Genomic DNA, 20,154 nt, shown 5'->3' on the forward strand with positions numbered 1-20,154 from the left:
AAAGCAGTAAACTCTACGAAATTGGGCCTAATAAAAGGGCGAATTGTCACCAAGACTTCCACAAACGTTTTAACATCAGATGGCATCTTTGACTCCCTCTAGTGGCCAGGAGTTGAATCCCAGGAGCAATGGGTCATGGACTCTCACAGTGAGAGTCTCACTACCTTATGAAAGAAAGCATGTTTATTATAAGCAATATTTTAAAGCATCAGTGCTTCCAAAGTGAGTGAATACATTCTTTTATCATGGCCTTAATCATTTTTAAATATATATATATGCACACACATGTTAGTCCCTTGGCTGAGAGAATAGCATTAGTTTACTAGAAGCAACTGGGTATAATTATGCTCTGAAGCAAATTATGACATAAAACTATGGGCAACAAGTAGTGAACTGATTTATATAATTATTATATAATTATTTATTTTCCATCATTGATTTTTCAGAAGATTTTAACTCCATTCTTATAGTGTTACAAAAGGTGAGTGCTTTCCTGGAGTTGTTTCACTTATTGAGTAACAGCATTTTTAAACATAATATCAATATAGGTCTACATTTATACATTATTTTTCACATAAATTACAAAATTTCTGTTTTATTTACAAACATAAAACTTGACACAGAGTCAAGACTTTTTTCACAGCTGCCACAAGATAAAACCCAACACAGAAAATGTTCCACCCTGTTTTCTTACTTATTCTTGACATCCGACTAATTACTCCCAGGTAATATTGTTTATATTTTATCTGACCTTGTCTAGCCAGAAACTGATAAACCGTTAAGCATTTCAGGAAAAAGATTGTATCCAAGAGATTCACTTGTCAATCTACAACCTTAGGCGTTTGATGTCTTCACTGCGGAAGTCAATTCGTAGGGCTAATACCTGCCTGACTTCTGCAGGTTTGAGTCTCCAGGTCAAGGGCCCGGAATTAGATCCCCAATAATCCAGGATTTCTGTGACCTGTAGAGGCAGCACATGAGAATAAGTCTAGAGGTACACATTGAAACCACATGTAGTCACAGCTATTAAGCAATATAATAGTTTTACGGTAACTTGGTGCTTTGATAGATTAAGAGGATAAACTAGAATTCCTTTACACTGGATCAAACATACAACACGAGGAAAGTCACACACACTGAGTTTCTTTACAAATTGCTACCGGGCTGGTACCTTTCTCCATGGGTAGATTCAGTGTCTCCAAAAAACAATCTCTAATAAACTAACACACCTATTCCCTATTTAAACCCTAAAAAGTGCTCAAATATCCGGTCAGTCAAACTAATGCGATCTCGCTATGTCACTAATGCCGTGCATATATTATAAGAATACAAGCGCATGGCTAATTACCATAACCACTCCTCTAGTGACAAACATCAAACTACGTCACCATCGGCTCTATTAGCTAAAGCGTAGATACGCCACTGACTGACTGATCCCTGGATGTTCTAATTTAAAAAGACAAAACACACTTATTCTTAGTGAGTTAAAATTATGCAGATATTCCACTGGTATGTTACACAAGCCGCTAAATTAAGCTAGCTATTCAACTTGACAGTACCTACATCCTTTCATGCCTAATGTAATATGGCAGAAACTTTTATTGGCAGAGCACACTCATTTGTTGAGCCCCCCCAAGAGAGTAATATATCGAAAATGGCAATGTGGCCATCCTTATTAATTCCAGAGGTGGTAACCTAGTATCCTTATATTGCCAGAAGTGACCTAGATCGTCCAATCATAGCCAAGACCAGCTATATGAACACATTATAATCCAATTGGATATTTAAACCTCTAGGAGTGACTGTAACAATAAATCCATGAAGCCTCAACTTGTAGTTCCGCCAATAAAGTTTCTGCCATAGTTTAATAGCTTGCTTAATTTAGCGGCTTGTGTAAAATACCAGTGGAATATCTGCATTATTTTAACTGGCAAAGAATAAGTGTGTTTTGTCTTTTTAAATTAGAACATCAGTCAGTCCGTGGCGTATCTACGCTTTAGCTAATAGAGCCGATGGTGACGTAGTTTGATGTTCGTCACAAGAGGAGTGGTTATGGTAATTAGCCATGCGTTCGTATTTTTATAATATATGCACGGCATTAGTTACGTAGCGAGATCACATTGGTTTGACTGACCGGTTATTTGAGCACGTTTTAGAGTTTAAATAGGGAATAGGTGTGTTAGTTTATTAGAGATTGTTTTTTGGAGACACTGAATCTACCCATGGAGAAAGGTACCAGCCCGGTACCGAAACGTCTGGGGGTAATATGTGCTACGATGAATTGATGTGAATAAACGACAATATTATTCAGACCGGTGAGTGCAGCATTTTTATTCTGTATGAATAATTGAACTTGGCTTATATGTGTTACGCAGCACCCTGGCAGTTGCTCGCATGCTCTTAGGGAGTGCAGCTGGAATTGGATTGGTGTGTGTATATATATATATATATATATATATATATATACACACACACACACACAGGCACGCCACTCTTAAGGATTGTATATACAGAAAAAACTCACCCTCTCCAGGTTGAGAATTGTTCCCATTTGTGAGAGTCGTGCAAATTTGTCCCTTATAGTCCAGGTGGTCACCGTGGTGAGATAAGCAATAAGAGATCGCAGCTCCTTGTCAAACTGCAGTCCACCAAGCTGTGAACATATGAGACACTAAAAACAGCTGTATGAGGGTCCAAAATAGGAACTCTGTTATATTATTTTTAAAGGTTATTTAATTTGGATTTGTTAGCTGAAATTGTGAGCTACCAAGCTAAAAATGTAAATCATGTATTGAAAATGAATTAAAAGAACACAAAACTAAAATGTGGATGAATGCATTTTAGTTTTGACGCAAAGCATTTTTTGCTATACACACATATTAGCAACAATGCTTATTATAAAGTATAACCACTGCTTTTAATGTGCACAGATTGTACATGCACCAAACAATGTACCTGCACAGAGAGCATGCCACTGCCAACCTTCTGAGCAGGTATGTTGATTAAATGAGGATGCACAGTAAATATGCACATATGCTCAGCACACAGTAAACATATATTATTTACCAGAGCATTTTTTTTTGTGCTAATACAAATGTATTGGAAAAATGCCTTAATATGCATTCCAGTTTTTAATTTTATGCCCCTTCAACCTAGTTATTTAAATTTAGTCATTTTTAGCTTAAGTATATTAAGAGCGGAAATTCACCAGTACTCTTTATTATACATTGGGTTCCATTCTTACCCTGCTGAAAGTTGACTTTAAAATCACTTTCTCCAACTCTATAGCGATCAGACTGGTCAATAAGCTGGTAAGATTTTCATAGATAACTGGGGACAGTCCAGTCTGAAAAGACAGAATAGTGATGGTTGCCACCAGCAAAAAGTGGATTTTGATGTAAGAAGGGGAAATAGCTTATATTTAGATTTAAATGACACATTCCCAACTAGAGAGAAAAGAAAGAGAAGAAAAAGAGAGGTGTAAAAAAGAGTCAAGATGAGACTAGGCACTAGCATGTGCATTGTCTTTTGCAGTCACTTCAAATATGAAGAAATTAATATATTAATATTAGTAAAAATGCGTTAATTTTTAGTTTCCTGGCAGCATATTCTCTGCTTTTAAAGCAGTACCTAAGAAAAGTGGGGTTATTTTGGGAGTGCATATAGTGGGTAAGTTAGTGTACTCAAAAACAGAGAATGTGCTGTGGCAAAAATCTAGAATAAACCAACAAGATAAATTGGTATTCGAAGGGACATGAAACCTAAATTTTATATTTAATTAATCAGATAGAGAATGCAAATTTAACTTTTTCAATTTACTTCTATTATTATATTTGCTTTATTCTCTTGGTATCCTTTGTTAAAACATAAATTATGCTTGCCAGATCATTTCCTTTCCTTCTGTATGGGAAGAGTCCACAGTTGCATTCCTTACTTGTGGGAAATACTGAACCTGGCCACTAGGTGGAGGCAAAGACACCCCAGCCAAAGGCTTAAATAACTCCCCCACTTCCTCAAAACCCCAGTCATTCTGCCGAGGGAACAAGGAACAGTAGGAGAAATATCAGGGTGAAAAAAGGTGCCAGAAGAATACATTTTAATTTAGGGCTGCCCTTTGGAGAACAAAGACTCTTCCCATACAGAAGGAAAGAAAATTATCTGGCAAGCATAATTTATGTTTTCCTTCTTAATATGGGAAGAGTCCACAGCTGCATTCCTTACTTGTGGGAAACATATACTCAAGCTCTAGAGTACACGGAATGCTAACGGGAGGGAAAAAAGAGAGGCCGACCCTAATCTGAGGGCACCACAGCCTGCAAAACCTCTCTCCCGAAGGCTGCTTCAGCAGAAGCATAAACATCAAACTTGTAAAATTTGGAAAAAGTATGTAAGGAGGACCAGGTAGCCGCCTTACAAATCTGATCCATAGAGGCCTCCTTTTTGAAGACCCAAGAGGAAACCACTGCTCTCGTAAAATGAGCCGTAATCCTCAGAGGAGGCTTATGTCCCACTGTCTCTATGCTAAACGGATGACACTCCTCAGCCAAAAAAATAAGGAAGTCGAAGAGTCCCTCTGACCCCTACGCTTCCCGGAAAAGAGAACAAACAGAGAAAGAAGTTTGCCTAAATTCCTTTGTGGCCTGAAGATAGAACTTTAAGGCACAAATCACATCCAGAATTAAGTTGTAAACTTTCCTTCGACGAAGAAGGATTAGGACATAAGAAAGGAACCACAATCTCTTGATTGATGTTGCTATTGACGCAACCTTAGGAAGAATACATAACTTGGTTCATAGAACAGCCTTATCAGCATGGAAAGACATATAAGGAGGGACACTTTGCAAGGCAGCAATCTGCACGCAGGAGCAATAGCCAGTAGAATGGAACCTTCCAAGACAACAATTTAATGTCTACTTCATGCATAGGCTCTAACGGAGCTCATTGCAAAACTTTAAGAACAAGACTTAAACTCCAAGGAGGAGGATTAGATATAAACACAGGTCTGATCCTAGCAGAGCCTTAACGAATGACTGTACATCTGGAAGCTCAGAGAACCTCTTGTGCAATAACCCAGACAGGGCCGAAATATGTCCCTATGATAGATGCGACAAGCAACCAGCTTACAAGCTTGAATGAGAGTAAAAATAACTCTCAGAAAACCCTCTCTTCGCAAGGACTAAGTGTTCAATCTCCACGCAGTCAGCCTCAGAGAATCTAGACAATAATGAACAAAAAGACCTTGGTCAACAGATCCCTGCGACAAGGTAACTTCCACAGAGATGATGACATCCCCACTAGATCCGCAAACCATATCCTTCACGGCCAAGACGGAGCAATCAGTATCACTGACGCCTGGTTCATTCGAGCCACTACACTTGGAAGTAGTGTAAAAGGGTGGAAAAGATAAATTGGATTGAACCTCCAAGGCTCCGCTAATGCATCTGCTATTTCCGCCTGAGGATCCCTGTACCTCAACCCATATCTGGGTCGCTTGGTATTGAGACGTCATAAGATCTTCCTTTGGCAAATCTCCTCAAACACTCGGGATGGAGAGACCATTTCCCCGGATGAAAGGATTGTCTGCTGAGGAAATCCGTTTCACATTTGTCCACACCAGGAATGTGGATTGCTGAAAGCGAACAAATGTTGGTCTCCGCCCACTTCAGAATCCGAGATACTTCCCTCATAGCTAGGGAGCTTCTCGTTCCCCCCTGATGGATGATGTAAGCCACCAAGGTTATATTGTCTGATTGGAATCAGATAAACTAGGGCGAACCCAGCAGAGGCCAAGCCTTCAGAGCATTGTATATTGCCCGAAGATCCAAAATGAGATCGGGAGGGAGCTTTCCTCCTGAGTCCACAGGCCCTGTGCCTTCCTGGCACCCCAAACAGCTCCCCATCCTGACAGACTCGCAACCGTAGTCACAATCACCCAGGATAGACTTTAAGACGGACGTCCCTCGGGACAAGTGATCCGGACAAAACCACAAAGAGAGGGATTCTCTCGATTGGTTGTCCAGAGAAATCTGTTGAGACAGATCTGAATGATAACCATTCCACTACTTTAGCATGTGCAGTTGCAACAGTCTGAGGTGAAACCTGGCAAAAGAAATTATGTCCCTGCTGGATACCATGAAACCAATCACCTCCATACACTGAGTCACAGATGGCCTTAAGGAGGTCTGGAGGGCAAGACATGTTAAAGCTAGCTTTTAACGTCTCTGGTCTGGTTAGAAATATTCTCATGTCTATGGAGTCTATTATAGTACCCGTGAATTCTACCCTGGTACTTGATAGAAGCGAACTCTCTCTAGATTTATCTTCCATCCATGGGATCGAAGAAGACAGAGGAGAGATTCCGAATAGTCCACTCTTCGAAAAATTTCTTGGAGCCGTGGCTAGACCAAACAGAAGTGCAATAGACTGGAAGTGCTGGTCCAGGAACGCAAACCTTAGGAACTGGAAGTGGTCCTTGAGGATTGGTACGTAAAGGGAGCATCCTTCAGATCTATCGTGGTCATGAACTGCCCTTCTCGAACAATGGGAAGAATGGACCCTATTGTCTCCATCTTGAACGAGGGGACATTTAAAAACTTGTTTAAGCACTTTAGGTCCAGAATTGGAAGGAAAGTTCCCTCCTTTGGGACCACGAAAAGGTTTAAATAATATCCCAAACCTCTCACAGCGATAGGCACCAGGACAAAAACTCCTAAGAGGACAGATCCTGTACGCACCCCAGAAAGGCTTCCCTCCTTTCTGGTCAGGAAGACAGGAGGGAGAGGAGGAATCTGCCCTTGGGTGGCTGACACTTGAAACCCTTCTTGTAACCCTGAGCTATGACCTCCTCCACTTCCCTGAACCAAGTGACTGAAAAGAGCGACAGTCTGCCCCCAACAAGATCCAGAAGAGGACCGGGGACTGCCCATTCATGCCGACTTAAACTCGGCAGGCTTCTTGCTCTGCTTGGATTTATTCCAGGACTGTGCCGGCTTCCAGCATCTCTTGGTTTGCTCTGGCCTAGCCGAGGACTGCTGACATGGGCTTTATCAGAAAGAAAATTGTCCCTTAGACTAGTTCATATTCTCTTGCAGTAGGAGGGCACCCTTGCCCCTGTGATTGTGGAGATAATTGAGTCCAGGCCTGGACCAAACAAAATCATTCCCCTAAAGGGGAGGGAAAGACCTCTAGACTTAGAAGTCATAACCGCAGACCATGACCGCGGCAACAGCCTCCACCGGTTGAAACAAATATCCCGTAAATTGAAACAACAGTCTTAACAGAGTCTCCATCTTTTATCCATGGTCTCTTTAAACGAAGAGCTATCCTCAAGCGGGATAGTAGTATGTTTAGCAAGGGTGAAGATAGCGCCATCCCCTTTTAGGGACGGAACCTCACAACTCCTTAGAGAGTCCAGGACCGGGGACAATTTCTTAAAAGGAGAAGAGGGGAAAAAGGGGGAATCCAATCCTGTCCCATTCATTCTTAATAATGTTCGCCATCTAAGAGAAGCGGGGAAGGATAAGGTACCACCGTGTCCTCAAACTCTATCCAATTTATGAATCAAAGATTCTTCAGGCAATTTGGCCTCTGAAACCTCTGAATTCGCCAAAAAACTTCCTTTAGAAGAAAGCGCAAATTCCTAAAATTAAAGTCTGGTTCCTATGCAGCCAGAGGTTTAGAGGCAGCAGACTCCGACCCAGAATGTTCATACTCTGAAGTCTCAGAAAAACTTCATCCTCGGATAACCCTATCGGTTAAATCCAATAAATTATCTAATGTACTCTGGGAAGGAGTGCAATATGTAACCTTTCGCTTGTGCTTAGCAGGGTGAGGTAAAGCATTAAAGGCCGCAGACACCGCCGTCTGAACTGCGCAGTAACGTCTGGTGAACAAAAGGCCCCCTCCAGATGGGGGATCAGCAATGCTATGGGAAACTGCATGTGTAGAGGGATAAGAATGTAGGGTACGCACCTCACTGGACGACAACTCCTCAGAGGTGGACGGCTCAGTGGTATCAAACATGTTTGATATTATCACATTATCAAGGCATATGGAACATAATTGAGAGGGCGGATCTAAGGCCTCCTCACAATATAAACAGGAATTACTCTTTAGGAATAGAGGGAGTACCCTCCAAAGTAACAGAATCCTCCATAGCTAGTGCAATAACTGGAGAACTATAGAAATAAAACAATCTTATTTTATTAAAAAAAATGGCACTTTTATACCCCAATGGCTGGGGCACTCACCACCTCCTATGACCCAGACAGTACAGAGATTTATGACTCCTCTCTGATAGACACCCGGTCAGGAAAGAGGGAATGAATCACATGGTGCACAATGCAGGACAATCTCTGCTATGAGAAAAAACATAATTTATGTAAGAACTTACCTGATAAATTCATTTCTTTCATATTAGCAAGAGTCCATGAGCTAGTGACGTATGGGATATACATTCCTACCAGGAGGGGCAAAGTTTCCCAAACCTTAAAATGCCTATAAATACACCCCTCACCACACCCACAATTCAGTTTAACGAATAGCCAAGAAGTGGGGTGATAAGAAAAAAGTGCGAAAGCATATAAAATAAGGAATTGGAATAATTGTGCTTTATACAAAAAAATCATAACCACCACAAAAAAGGGCGGGCCTCATGGACTCTTGCTAATATGAAAGAAATGAATTTATCAGGTAAGTTCTTACATAAATTATGTTTTCTTTCATGTAATTAGCAAGAGTCCATGAGCTAGTGACGTATGGGATAATGACTACCCAAGATGTGGATCTTTCCACACAAGAGTCACTAGAGAGGGAGGGATAAAATAAAGACAGCCAATTCCTGCTGAAAATAATCCACACCCAAAATAAAGTTTAATGAAAAACATAAGCAGAAGATTCAAACTGAAACCGCTGCCTGAAGTACTTTTCTACCAAAAACTGCTTCAGAAGAAGAAAATACAACAAAATGGTAGAATTTGGTAAAAGTATGCAAAGAGGACCAAGTTGCTGCTTTGCAAATCTGATCAACCGAAGCTTCATTCCTAAACGCCCAGGAAGTAGAAACTGACCTAGTAGAATGAGCTGTAATCCTATGAGGCGGAGTCTTACCCGACTCAACATAGGCAAGATGAATTAAAGATTTCAACCAAGATGCCAAAGAAATGGCAGAAGTTTTCTGGCCTTTCTAAAACCGGAAAAGATAACAAATAAACTAGAAGTCTTTCGGAAAGACTTAGTAGCTTCAACATAATATTTCAAAGCTCTAATAACATCCAAAGAATGCAACGATTTCTCCTTAGAATTCTTAGGATTAGGACATAATGAAGGAACCACAATGTCTCTACTAATGTTGTTGGAATTCACAACTTAGGTAAAAATTCAAAAGAAGTTCGCAACACCGCCTTATCCTGATGAAAAATCAGAAAAGGAGACTCACAAGAAAGAGCAGATAATTCAGAAACTCTTCTGGCAGAAGAGATGGCCAAAAGGAACAAAACTTTCCAAGAAAGTAATTTAATGTCCAATGAATGCATAGGTTCAAATGGAGGAGCTTGAAGAGCCCCCAGAACCAAATTCAAACTCCAAGGAGGAGAAATTGACTTAATGACAGGCGTTATACGAACCAAAGCTTGTACAAAACAATGAATATCAGGAAGAATAGCAATCTTTCTGTGAAAAAGAACAGAAAGAGCAGAGATTTGACCTTTCAAGGAACTTGCGGACAAACCCTTATCTAAACCATCCTGAAGAAACTGTAATATTCTCGGTATTCTAAAAGAATGCCAAGAAAAATGATGAGGAAGACACCAAGAAATATAAGTCTTCCAGACTCTATAATATATCTCTCTGGATACAGATTTACGAGCCTGTAACATAGTATTAATCACAGAGTCAGAGAAACCTCTTTGACCAAGAATCAAGCGTTCATTCTCCATACCTTTAAATTTAAGGATTTCAGATCCTGATGGAAAAAAGGACCTTGAGACAAAAGGTCTGGTCTTAACGGAAGAGTCCACGGTTGGCAAGAGGCCATCCGGACAAGATCCGCATACCAAAACCTGTGAGGCCATGCCGGAGCTACCAGCAGAACAAACGAGCATTCCTTCAGAATCTTGGAGATTACTCTTGGAAGAAGAACTAGAGGCGGAAAGATATAGGCAGGATGATACTTCCAAGGAAGTGATAATGCATCCACTGCCTCCGCCTGAGGATCCCGGGATCTGGACAGATACCTGGGAAGTTTCTTGTTTAGATGAGAAGCCATCAGATCTATTTCTGGAAGTTCCCACATTTGAACAATCTGAAGAAATACCTCTGGGTGAAGAGACCATTCGCCCGGATGCAACGTTTGGCGACTGAGATAATCCGCTTTCCAATTGTCCATACCTGGGATATGAACCGCAGAGATTAGACAGGAGCTGGATTCCGCCCAAACCAAAATTCGAGATACTTCTTTCATAGCCAGAGGACTGTGAGTCCCTCCTTGATGATGATGTATGCCACAGTTGTGACATTGTCTATCTGAAAACAAATGAACAACTCTCTCTTCAGAAGAGGCCAAGACTGAAGAGCTCTGAAAATTGCACGGAGTTCCAAAATATTGATCGGAAATCTCACCTCCTGAGATTCCCAAACCCCTTGTGCCGTCAGATACCCCCACACAGCTCCCCAACCTGTAAGACTTGCATCTGTTGAGATTATAGTCCAGGTCGGAAGAACAAAGAAGCCCCCTGAACTAAACGATGGTGATCTGTCCACCATGTCAGAGAGTGTCGTAAAATCGGTTTAAAGATATTAATTGAGATATCTTTGAGTAATCCCTGCACCATTGGTTCAGCATACAGAGCTGAAGAGGTCGCATGTGAAAACGAGCAAAGGAGATCGCATCTGATGCGGCAGTCCTAAGACCCAACATTTCCATGCATAAGGCTACCAAAGGGAATGATTGTGACTGAAGGTTTTGACAAGCTGATATCAATGTTAAACTTCTCCTGTCTGACAAGGACAGAGTCATAGACACTGAATTTATCTAGAAACCTAAAAAGGTTACCCTTGTCTGAGGAATCAATGAACTGATTGGTAAATTGATCCTCCAACCATGAACTTGAAGAAACAACACAAGTCGATTCGTATGAGATTCTTCGAAAATGAGAAGACTGAGCAAGTACCAAGATATCGTCCAAATAAGGAAATACCAAAACCCTATTCTCTGATTACAGAAAGAAGGGCACCGAGAACCTTTGAAAAAAATTCTTGGAACTGAGGCTAGGCCAAACGGTAGAGCCACAAAACTGGTAATGCTTGTCTAAAAAGAGAATCTCAGACACTAAAAGTGATCTGGATGAATCGGAATATGCAGATACACATCCTGTAAATCTTATTGTAGACATATAATGCCCTTGCTAAACAAAAGGCAGGATAGTCCTACAGTAACCATCTTGAATGTTGGTATCCTAACATAACGATTCAATAATGATAGATCCGGAACTGGTCTGAAGGAATTGACCTTCTTTGGTACAATGAAGAGATAAAATAAAACCCCAGCCCCTGTTCCAGAACTGGAACTGGCATAAATACTCCAGCCAACTCTAGATCTGAAACACATTTCAGAAATGCTGAGCCTTTGCTGTGTTAACTGGGACACGGGAAAGAAAAGAATCTCTTAGCAGGAGGCCTTAACTTGAAGCCAATTCTGTACCTTTCTGAAACAATGTTTCTGAAACCAGAGATTAAGAACGGAATTGATCCAAATTTCTTTGAAGAAAACGTAATCTGCCCCATACCAGCTGAGCTGGAATAAGGGCCGCACCTTCATAGGTACTTAGGAGCTGGCTATAGGTTTCTATAAGGCTTGGATATATTCCAAACTGGAAATAGTTTCCAAACTGATACCGCTCCTGAGGATAAAGGATCAGGCTTTTGTTCCTTGTTGTGAGGAAAGGAACGAAAATTATTATTTACCCTGGAAAGAAAGGGAAAGCAAAGTTGACTTAGAAGACATGTCAGCATTCCAAGTTTAATCCATAAAGCTTTTCTAGCTAAAATAGCTAGAGACATATACCTGACATCAACTCTAATGATATCAAAAGATGGTATCACCAATAAAATTATTAGCATGTTATAGAATAATAATAATGCTATAAAATTATGATCTGTTACTTGTTGCGCTAAAGCTTCTAACCAAAAAGTTGAAGCTGCAGCAACATCCGCTAAAAATATAGCAGGTCTAAGAAGATTACCTGAACATAAGGAAGCTTTTCTTAGAAAGTATTCAATTTTCCTATCTAAAGGATCCTTAAATTAAGTACTATCTGCCGTAGGAATAGTAGTACATTAGCAGGAGTAGAGACAGCCCCATAACCTTAGGGATTTTTGTCCCAAAAAACTCTAATCTGTCAGATGGCACAGGATATAATTTGCTTAAACGTCTAGAAGGAGTAAATAAATTACCCAAATTATTCCATTCCCTGGAAATTACTTCAGAAATAGCATCAGGGAGATAAAACACTACTGGAATAACTACAGGATATTTAAAAACCTTATTTAAACGTTTACATTTAGTATCAAGAGGACCAGAATCCTCTATTTCTAATGCAAATAACACTTCTTTAAGTAAAGAACGAATAAATTCCATCTTGAACAAATACAAAGATTTATCAGCATCAACCTCTGAGACAGAAACCTCTGAACCAGAAGAACCATTATCAGTATCAGAATGATGATGTTCATTTAAAAATTCATCTGAAAAAAGAGAAGTTTTAAAAGACCTTTATGTATACTAGAAGGAGAAATAACAGACATAGCCTTCTTAATGGATTTAAAAAATAAAATCTCTTATGTTATCAGGAACACTCTGAAAATTAGATGTTGACGGAACAGCAACAGGTAATGTAACAGTACTAAAGGAAATTTTATCTGCATTAATAAGTTTGACATGACATGCAATACAAATAACAGCTGGAGAAACAGATACCAAAAGTTTATAGCAGATACACTTAGCTTGGTAGCTCCAGCACTGTGCAGTGATTTTCCTGAAGTATCTTCTGACTCAGTTGCAACGTGGAACATCTTGCAATATGTAAAAGAAAAAAACAACATATAAAGCAAAATTGATCAAATTCCTTAAATGACAGTTTCAGGAATGGGAAAAAAATGCCAGTGAACAAGCTTCTAGCAACCAGAAGCAATAAATAATGAGACTTAAATAATGTGGAGACAAAAATGACGCCCATATTTTTTAGCGCCAAAAAAGACGCCCACATTATTTGGCGCCTAAATGCTTTTGGCGCCAAAAATGACGCCACATCCGGAACGCCGACATTTTTGACGCAAAAAAACGTCAAAAAATGACGCAACTTCCGGCGACACGTATGACGCCGGAAACAGAAAAAAAGTATTTTCTGCCCCCGCGAGCCTAACAGCCCACAGGGAAAAAGTCAAAAATTTTTAAGGTAAGAAAAAATGATTGAAACAAATGCATTTATCCCAAATATGAAACTGACTGTCTGAAAAATAAGGAAAGTTGAACATTCTGAGTCAAGGCAAATAAATGTTTGAATACATATATTTAGAACTTTATAAATAAAGTGCCCAACCATAGCTTAGAGTGTCACAGAAAATAAGATTTACTTACCCCAGGACACTCATCTACATGTTTGTAGAAAGCCAAACCAGTACTGAAACGAGAATCAGTAGAGGTAATGGTATATATAAGAGTATATCGTCGATCTGAAAAGGGAGGTAAGAGATGAATCTCTACGACCGATAACAGAGAACCTATGAAATAGACCCCGTAGAAGGAGATCACTGCATTCAAATAGGCAATACTCTCCTCACATCCCTCTGACATTCACTGCACGCTGAGAGGAAAACCGGGCTCCAACTTGCTGCGGAGCGCATATCAACGTAGAATCTAGCACAAACTTACTTCACCACCTCCATCGGAGGCAAAGTTTGTAAAACTGAATTGTGGGTGTGGTGAGGGGTGTATTTATAGGCATTTTAAGGTTTGGGAAACTTTGCCCCTCCTGGTAGGAATGTATATCCCATACGTCACTAGCTCATGGACTCTTGCTAATTACATGAAAGAAAGCATGCCAAGCTTGTAAGCTGCACAGCTCTCAAAGTGAAAGTGAAACCTGTATATTCCATAACATCTCACACATAAAAGCAGCATAAAATCAAATAAACATAAGATTATTCCCCACTGTTCAATAATCCCCCTCAGGAGATATTAACCCTTGATTCTATACAGATAAAAGGAGTCACACTGTGACCCTGTCTTCTTGCGTTATCATACATGTATAAAAAAATGAAACAATCTTACCAGAATTGATGCCGTAGAACAGTAACACGGTCCTTCAAGTTTGACAGATAGTAGCGTTGCTTCTGACATGGATTTGAGTGAAGAAAGCAGGCAGTGAAACTCGTCAACGCTGATTGTTTATGGATCTGTTAATATGAGTCGGGATGGTTTCGCAGAAAGACTCTCCCTGCATCTCCGGACTTTCATCCATGCTCTCACTAAGAGGCTGAAAGGACTACTTAAAACTCCAGTCCCATCTCGAAGAGTACTACCCTCCATAAGAGTCTACTCCGAAATCTTCTTACACTTCTCTGCCAACCTCCTGTGATGAAAGGCAAAGAATGGCTGGGGTTATGAGGAAGTGGGGGAGGTATTTAAGCCTTTGGCTGGGGTGTCTTTGTCTCCTCTTTGTGGCCAGGTTAAGTATTTCCCACAAGTAAGGAATGCAGCTGTGGACGCTTCCAATATTAAGAAGGAAAAGGACATGATACCCACATGTTGAAGCATTTGAAAGTGATGCAGCATAGCTATAAATATCTCCTGAACATCTCTATGTAATAAAGGAAATTTACCTCAAACTTTCCTAAATATTCACACCCCATTGTAAAGGAACTCTAAGCAGTCAATCAGGATACTAGTCCCAGGACTTGTAGGGAAGTGTGCATCTGGCAAGTGCAGGCACTGTCATATTTTTTTTAATAAAAATTATAATATATTACAGTGCTGTGACTTTAAACAATGTGACAATAAGAAATGAAAAAAAGTATACAACACTGTGCACTGTGTTATTTAAAAAGCAGATGTATGTCCATATGATTCTTCCATGTAACCTCAAAAAAGCAAAGAGAAACTCCCAGTGTAAAACTGTTTAAAGGGACATAATACTCCTATGCTAAATCACTTGAAAGTGATTAAGCATAACCTTAAAAAGCAGACAAGAAAATATCACCTAAGCATCTCTATGTAAAAAAGGAAGATATTTTACCTCAACATTTCTTCAGCTCACTAGAGTAAGTGCTGTGAAAACTGTTATACTTCAGCTGTTGTCCAGCTGAAGTTGAACCCCCCCCCAAAAAAACAATAGCCAATCAGCATTGAAATCTCATGAGGTTTCATAGAACTTAATTAAACTGAATAGGAAAAAACAGAATTTATGCTTACCTGATAAATTACTTTCTCCAACGGTGTGTCCGGTCCACGGCGTCATCCTTACTTGTGGGATATTCTCTTCCCCAACAGGAAATGGCAAAGAGCCCAGCAAAGCTGGTCACATGATCCCTCCTAGGCTCCGCCTACCCCAGTCATTCGACCGACGTACAGGAGGAAATATGCATAGGAGAAACCATATGATACCGTGGTGACTGTAGTTAGAGAAAATAATTCATCAGACCTGATTAAAAAAACCAGGGCGGGCCGTGGACCGGACACACCGTTGGAGAAAGTAATTTATCAGGTAAGCATAAATTCTGTTTTCTCCAACATAGGTGTGTCCGGTCCACGGCGTCATCCTTACTTGTGGGAACCAATACCAAAGCTTTAGGACACGGATGAAGGGAGGGAGCAAATCAGGTCACCTAAATGGAAGGCACCACGGCTTGCAAAACCTTTCTCCCAAAAATAGCCTCTGAAGAAGCAAAAGTATCAAATTTGTAAAATTTGGCAAAAGTGTGCAGTGAAGACCAAGTCGCTGCCTTACATATCTGGTCAACAGAAGCCTCGTTCTTGAAGGCCCATGTGGAAGCCACAGCCCTAGTGGAATGAGCTGTGATTCTTTCAGGAGGCTGCCGTCCGGCAGTCTCATAAGCCAATCGGATAATGCTTTTAAGCCAAAAAGAAAGAGAGGTAGAAGTTGCTTTTTGACCTCTCCTTTTACCAGAATAAACAACAAACAAAGAAGATGTTTGTCTGAAATCTTTAGTGGCCTCTAAATAGAATTTTAGAGCACGGACTACGTCCAAATTGTGTAACAAACGTTCCTTCTTTGAAACTGGATTCGGACACAAAGAAGGTACAACTATCTCCTGGTTAATATTCTTGTTGGAAACAACTTTCGGAAGAAAACCAGGCTTAGTACGCAAAACCACCTTATCTGCATGGAACACCAGATAGGACGGAGAACACTGCAGAGCAGATAACTCAGAAACTCTTCTAGCAGAAGAAATTGCAACCAAAAACAAAACTTTCCAAGATAATAACTTAATATCTACGGAATGTAAGGGTTCAAACGGAACCCCTTGAAGAACTGAAAGAACTAGATTAAGACTCCAGGGAGGAGTCAAAGGTCTGTAAACAGGCTTGATTCTAACCAGAGCCTGAACAAACGCTTGAACGTCTGGCACAGCTGCCAGCCTTTTGTGAAGTAAAACAGATAACGCAGAGATCTGTCCCTTCAGAGAATTTGCAGATAATCCTTTCTCCAAACCTTCTTGTAGAAAGGATAGAATCTTAGGAATTTTTATCTTGTTCCATGGGAATCCTTTAGATTCACACCAACAGATATATTTTTTCCATATCTTATGGTAAATTTTTCTAGTTACAGGCTTTCTAGCCTGAATCAGAGTATCTATTACAGAATCTGAAAACCCACGCTTTGATAAAATCAAGGGTTCAATCTCCAAGCAGTCAGTTGGAGGGAAACCAGATTCGGATGTTCGAATGGACCTTGAACAAGAAGGTCCTGTCTCAAAGGTAGCTTCCATGGTGGAGCCGATGACATATTCACCAGGTCTGCATACCAAGTCCTGCGTGGCCACGCAGGAGCTATCAAGATCACCGAAGCCCTCTCCTGATTGATCCTGGCTACCAGCCTGGGAATGAGAGGAAACGGTGGGAATACATAAGCTAGGTTGAAGGTCCAAGGTGCTACTAGTGCATCTACTAGAGTCGCCTTGGGATCCCTGGATCTGGACCCGTAACAAGGAACCTTGAAGTTCTGACGAGAGGCCATCAGATCCATGTCTGGAATGCCCCATAATCGAGTTATTTGGGCAAAGATTTCCGGATGGAGTTCCCACTCCCCCGGATGGAATGTCTGACGACTCAGAAAATCCGCTTCCCAATTTTCCACTCCTGGGATGTGGATTGCAGACAAGTGGCAGGAGTGATCCTCCGCCCATTGAATTATCTTGGTCACTTCCTCCATCGCCAGGGAACTCCTTGTTCCCCCCTGATGGTTGATATATGCAACTGTCGTCATGTTGTCTGATTGAAACCTTATGAATTTGGCCTTTGCTAGATGAGGCCAAGCTTTGAGAGCATTGAATATCGCTCTCAGTTCCAGAATGTTTATCGGGAGAAGAGATTCTTCCCGAGACCATAGACCCTGAGCTTTCAGGGGTTCCCAGACCGCGCCCCAGCCCACCAGACTGGCGTCGGTCGTGACAATGACCCACTCTGGTCTGCGGAAGCTCATTCCCTGTGACAGGTTGTCCAGGATAAGCCACCAACGGAGTGAATCTCTGGTCCTTTGATCTACTTGAATCGTCGGAGACAAGTCTGTATAATCCCCATTCCACTGTCTGAGCATGCACAGTTGTAATGGCCTTAGATGAATTCGTGCAAAAGGAACTATGTCCATTGCTGCAACCATCAATCCTATTACTTCCATGCACTGCGCTATGGAAGGACGAAGAACAGAATGAAGTACTTGACAAGAACTTAGAAGTTTTTGATTTTCTGACCTCTGACCTCATTTTCTAAGGAGTCTATTATTGTTCCCAAGAAGGGAACTCTTGTTGACGGGGAAAGAGAACTTTTTTCTATGTTCACTTTCCATCCGTGAGATCTGAGAAAGGCTAGGACGATGTCCGTATGAGCCTTTGCTTTTGACAGAGACGACGCTTGAATCAGGATGTCGTCCAAGTACGGTACTACTGCAATGCCCCTTGGTCTTAGAACCGCTAGAAGGGACCCTAGTACCTTTGTGAAAATTCTCGGAGCAGTGGTTAATCCGAATGGAAGTGCCACAAACTGGTAATGCTTGTCCAGAAAAGCGAACCTTAGGAACTGATGATGTTCCTTGTGGATAGGAATATATAGGTACGCATCCTTTAAATCCACCGTGGTCATAAATTGACCTTCCTGGATGGTAGGAAGGATCGTTCGAATGGTTTCCATTTTGAACGATGGAACCCTGAGAAATTTGTTTAGGATCTTGAGATCTAAAATTGGTCTGAATGTTCCCTCTTTTTTGGGAACTATGAACAGGTTGGAGTAAAACCCCATCCCTTGTTCTCCTATTGGAACTGGATGAATTACTCCCATCTTTAACAGGTCTTCTACACAATGTAAGAATGCCTGTCTTTTTATTTGGTTTGAAGATAATTGAGACCTGTGGAACCTTCCCCTTGGGGGTAGTTCCTTGAATTCCAGGAGATAACCTTGAGAAACTATTTCTAGTGCCCAAGGATCCTGAACATCTCTTGCCCAGGCCTGAGCAAAGAGAGAAAGTCTGCCCCCCACCAGATCCGGTCCCGGATCGGGGGCCATCCCTTCATGCTGTTTTGGTAGCAGTGGCAGGCTTCTTGGCCTGCTTACCCTTGTTCCAGCCTTGCATCGGTCTCCAGGCTGGTTTGGGTTGAGAAGTATTACCCTCTTGCTTAGAGGATGTAGAAGTAGAGGCTGGTCCGTTTCTGCGAAAGGGACGAAAATTAGGCTTATTTCTAGCCTTAAAAGACCTATCCTGAGGAAGGGCGTGACCCTTTCCCCCGGTGATGTCTGAAATAATCTCTTTCAAATCAGGACCAAACAGTGTTTTGCCCTTGAAAGGGATGTTAAGCAATTTTGTCTTGGAAGACACATCCGCTGACCAAGACTTTAGCCAAAGCGCTCTGCGCGCCACGATAGCAAACCCTGAATTTTTCGCCGCTAATCTAGCTAATTGCAAAGCGGCATCTAGAATAAAAGAGTTAGCCAATTTAAGTGCTTGAACTCTGTCCATAACCTCCTCATACGAAGAGTCTTTATTGAGCGACTTTTCTAGTTCTTCGAACCAGAAACACGCTGCCGTAGTGACAGGAACAATGCATGAAATTGGTTGTAGAAGGTAACCTTGCTGAACAAACATCTTTTTAAGCAAACCCTCCAATTTTTTATCCATAGGATCTTTGAAAGCACAACTATCTTCTATGGGAATAGTAGTGCGTTTGTTTAGAGTAGAGACCGCCCCCTCGACCTTAGGGACTGTCTGCCATAAGTCCTTTCTGGGGTCGACTATAGGAAATAATTTCTTAAATATAGGGGGAGGAACAAAAGGTATGCCGGGCCTTTCCCATTCCTTATTTACTATGTCCGCCACCCGCTTGGGTATAGGAAAAACATCGGGGGGCACCGGAACCTCTAGGAACTTGTCCATCTTACATAATTTCTCTGGAATGACCAAATTGTCACAATCATCCAGAGTAGATAATACCTCCTTAAGCAGTGCGCGGAGATGTTCTAATTTAAATTTAAATGTTACAACATCAGGTTCAGCTTGTTGAGAAATTTTTCCTGAATCTGAAATTTCTCCCTCAGACAAAACCTCCCTCCTGGCCCCTTCAGATTGGTGTGAGGGTATGTCAGAAATGTTATCATCAGCGTCCTCTTGCTCTTCAGTGTTTAAAACAGAGCAATCGCGCTTTCTCTGATAAGTAGGCATTTTAGATAAAATATTTGCAATAGAATTATCCATAACAGCCGTTAATTGTTGCATGGTAATAAGTATTGGCGCACTAGATGTACTAGGGGCCTCTTGTGTGGGCAAAACTGGTGTAGACACAGAAGGGGGTGATGCAGTACCATGCTTACTCCCCTCATCTGAAGAATCATCTTAGGCACTATTATTATCTGTGGCATTATTGTCCCTACTT

At 41.1% G+C, this 20,154-nt stretch overlaps 1 protein-coding gene across 2 annotated transcripts in view; it reads right to left on the reverse strand.

Moving 5' to 3' along the window:
• Positions 1-380: 380 nt before the first annotated feature.
• Positions 381-20,154, reverse strand: part of COG4 (component of oligomeric golgi complex 4) — a 114,178-nt gene continuing 94,404 nt past the window's right edge. For both annotated transcript variants that reach the window (XM_053702261.1, XM_053702271.1), the window contains exons 17-19: positions 3,245-3,346; positions 2,525-2,653; positions 381-961 (exon numbers count right to left, since the gene is read on the reverse strand). In XM_053702261.1, coding sequence (XP_053558236.1) covers positions 827-961; positions 2,525-2,653; positions 3,245-3,346 — 366 coding nt within the window. In that variant the 3' untranslated portion in view covers positions 381-826. The remainder of the gene's footprint in view (positions 962-2,524; positions 2,654-3,244; positions 3,347-20,154) is intronic.

The sequence above is a fragment of the Bombina bombina genome, chromosome 1 (genome assembly GCF_027579735.1).
Source record: "Bombina bombina isolate aBomBom1 chromosome 1, aBomBom1.pri, whole genome shotgun sequence".
Lineage (NCBI taxonomy): Eukaryota > Metazoa > Chordata > Amphibia > Anura > Bombinatoridae > Bombina > Bombina bombina.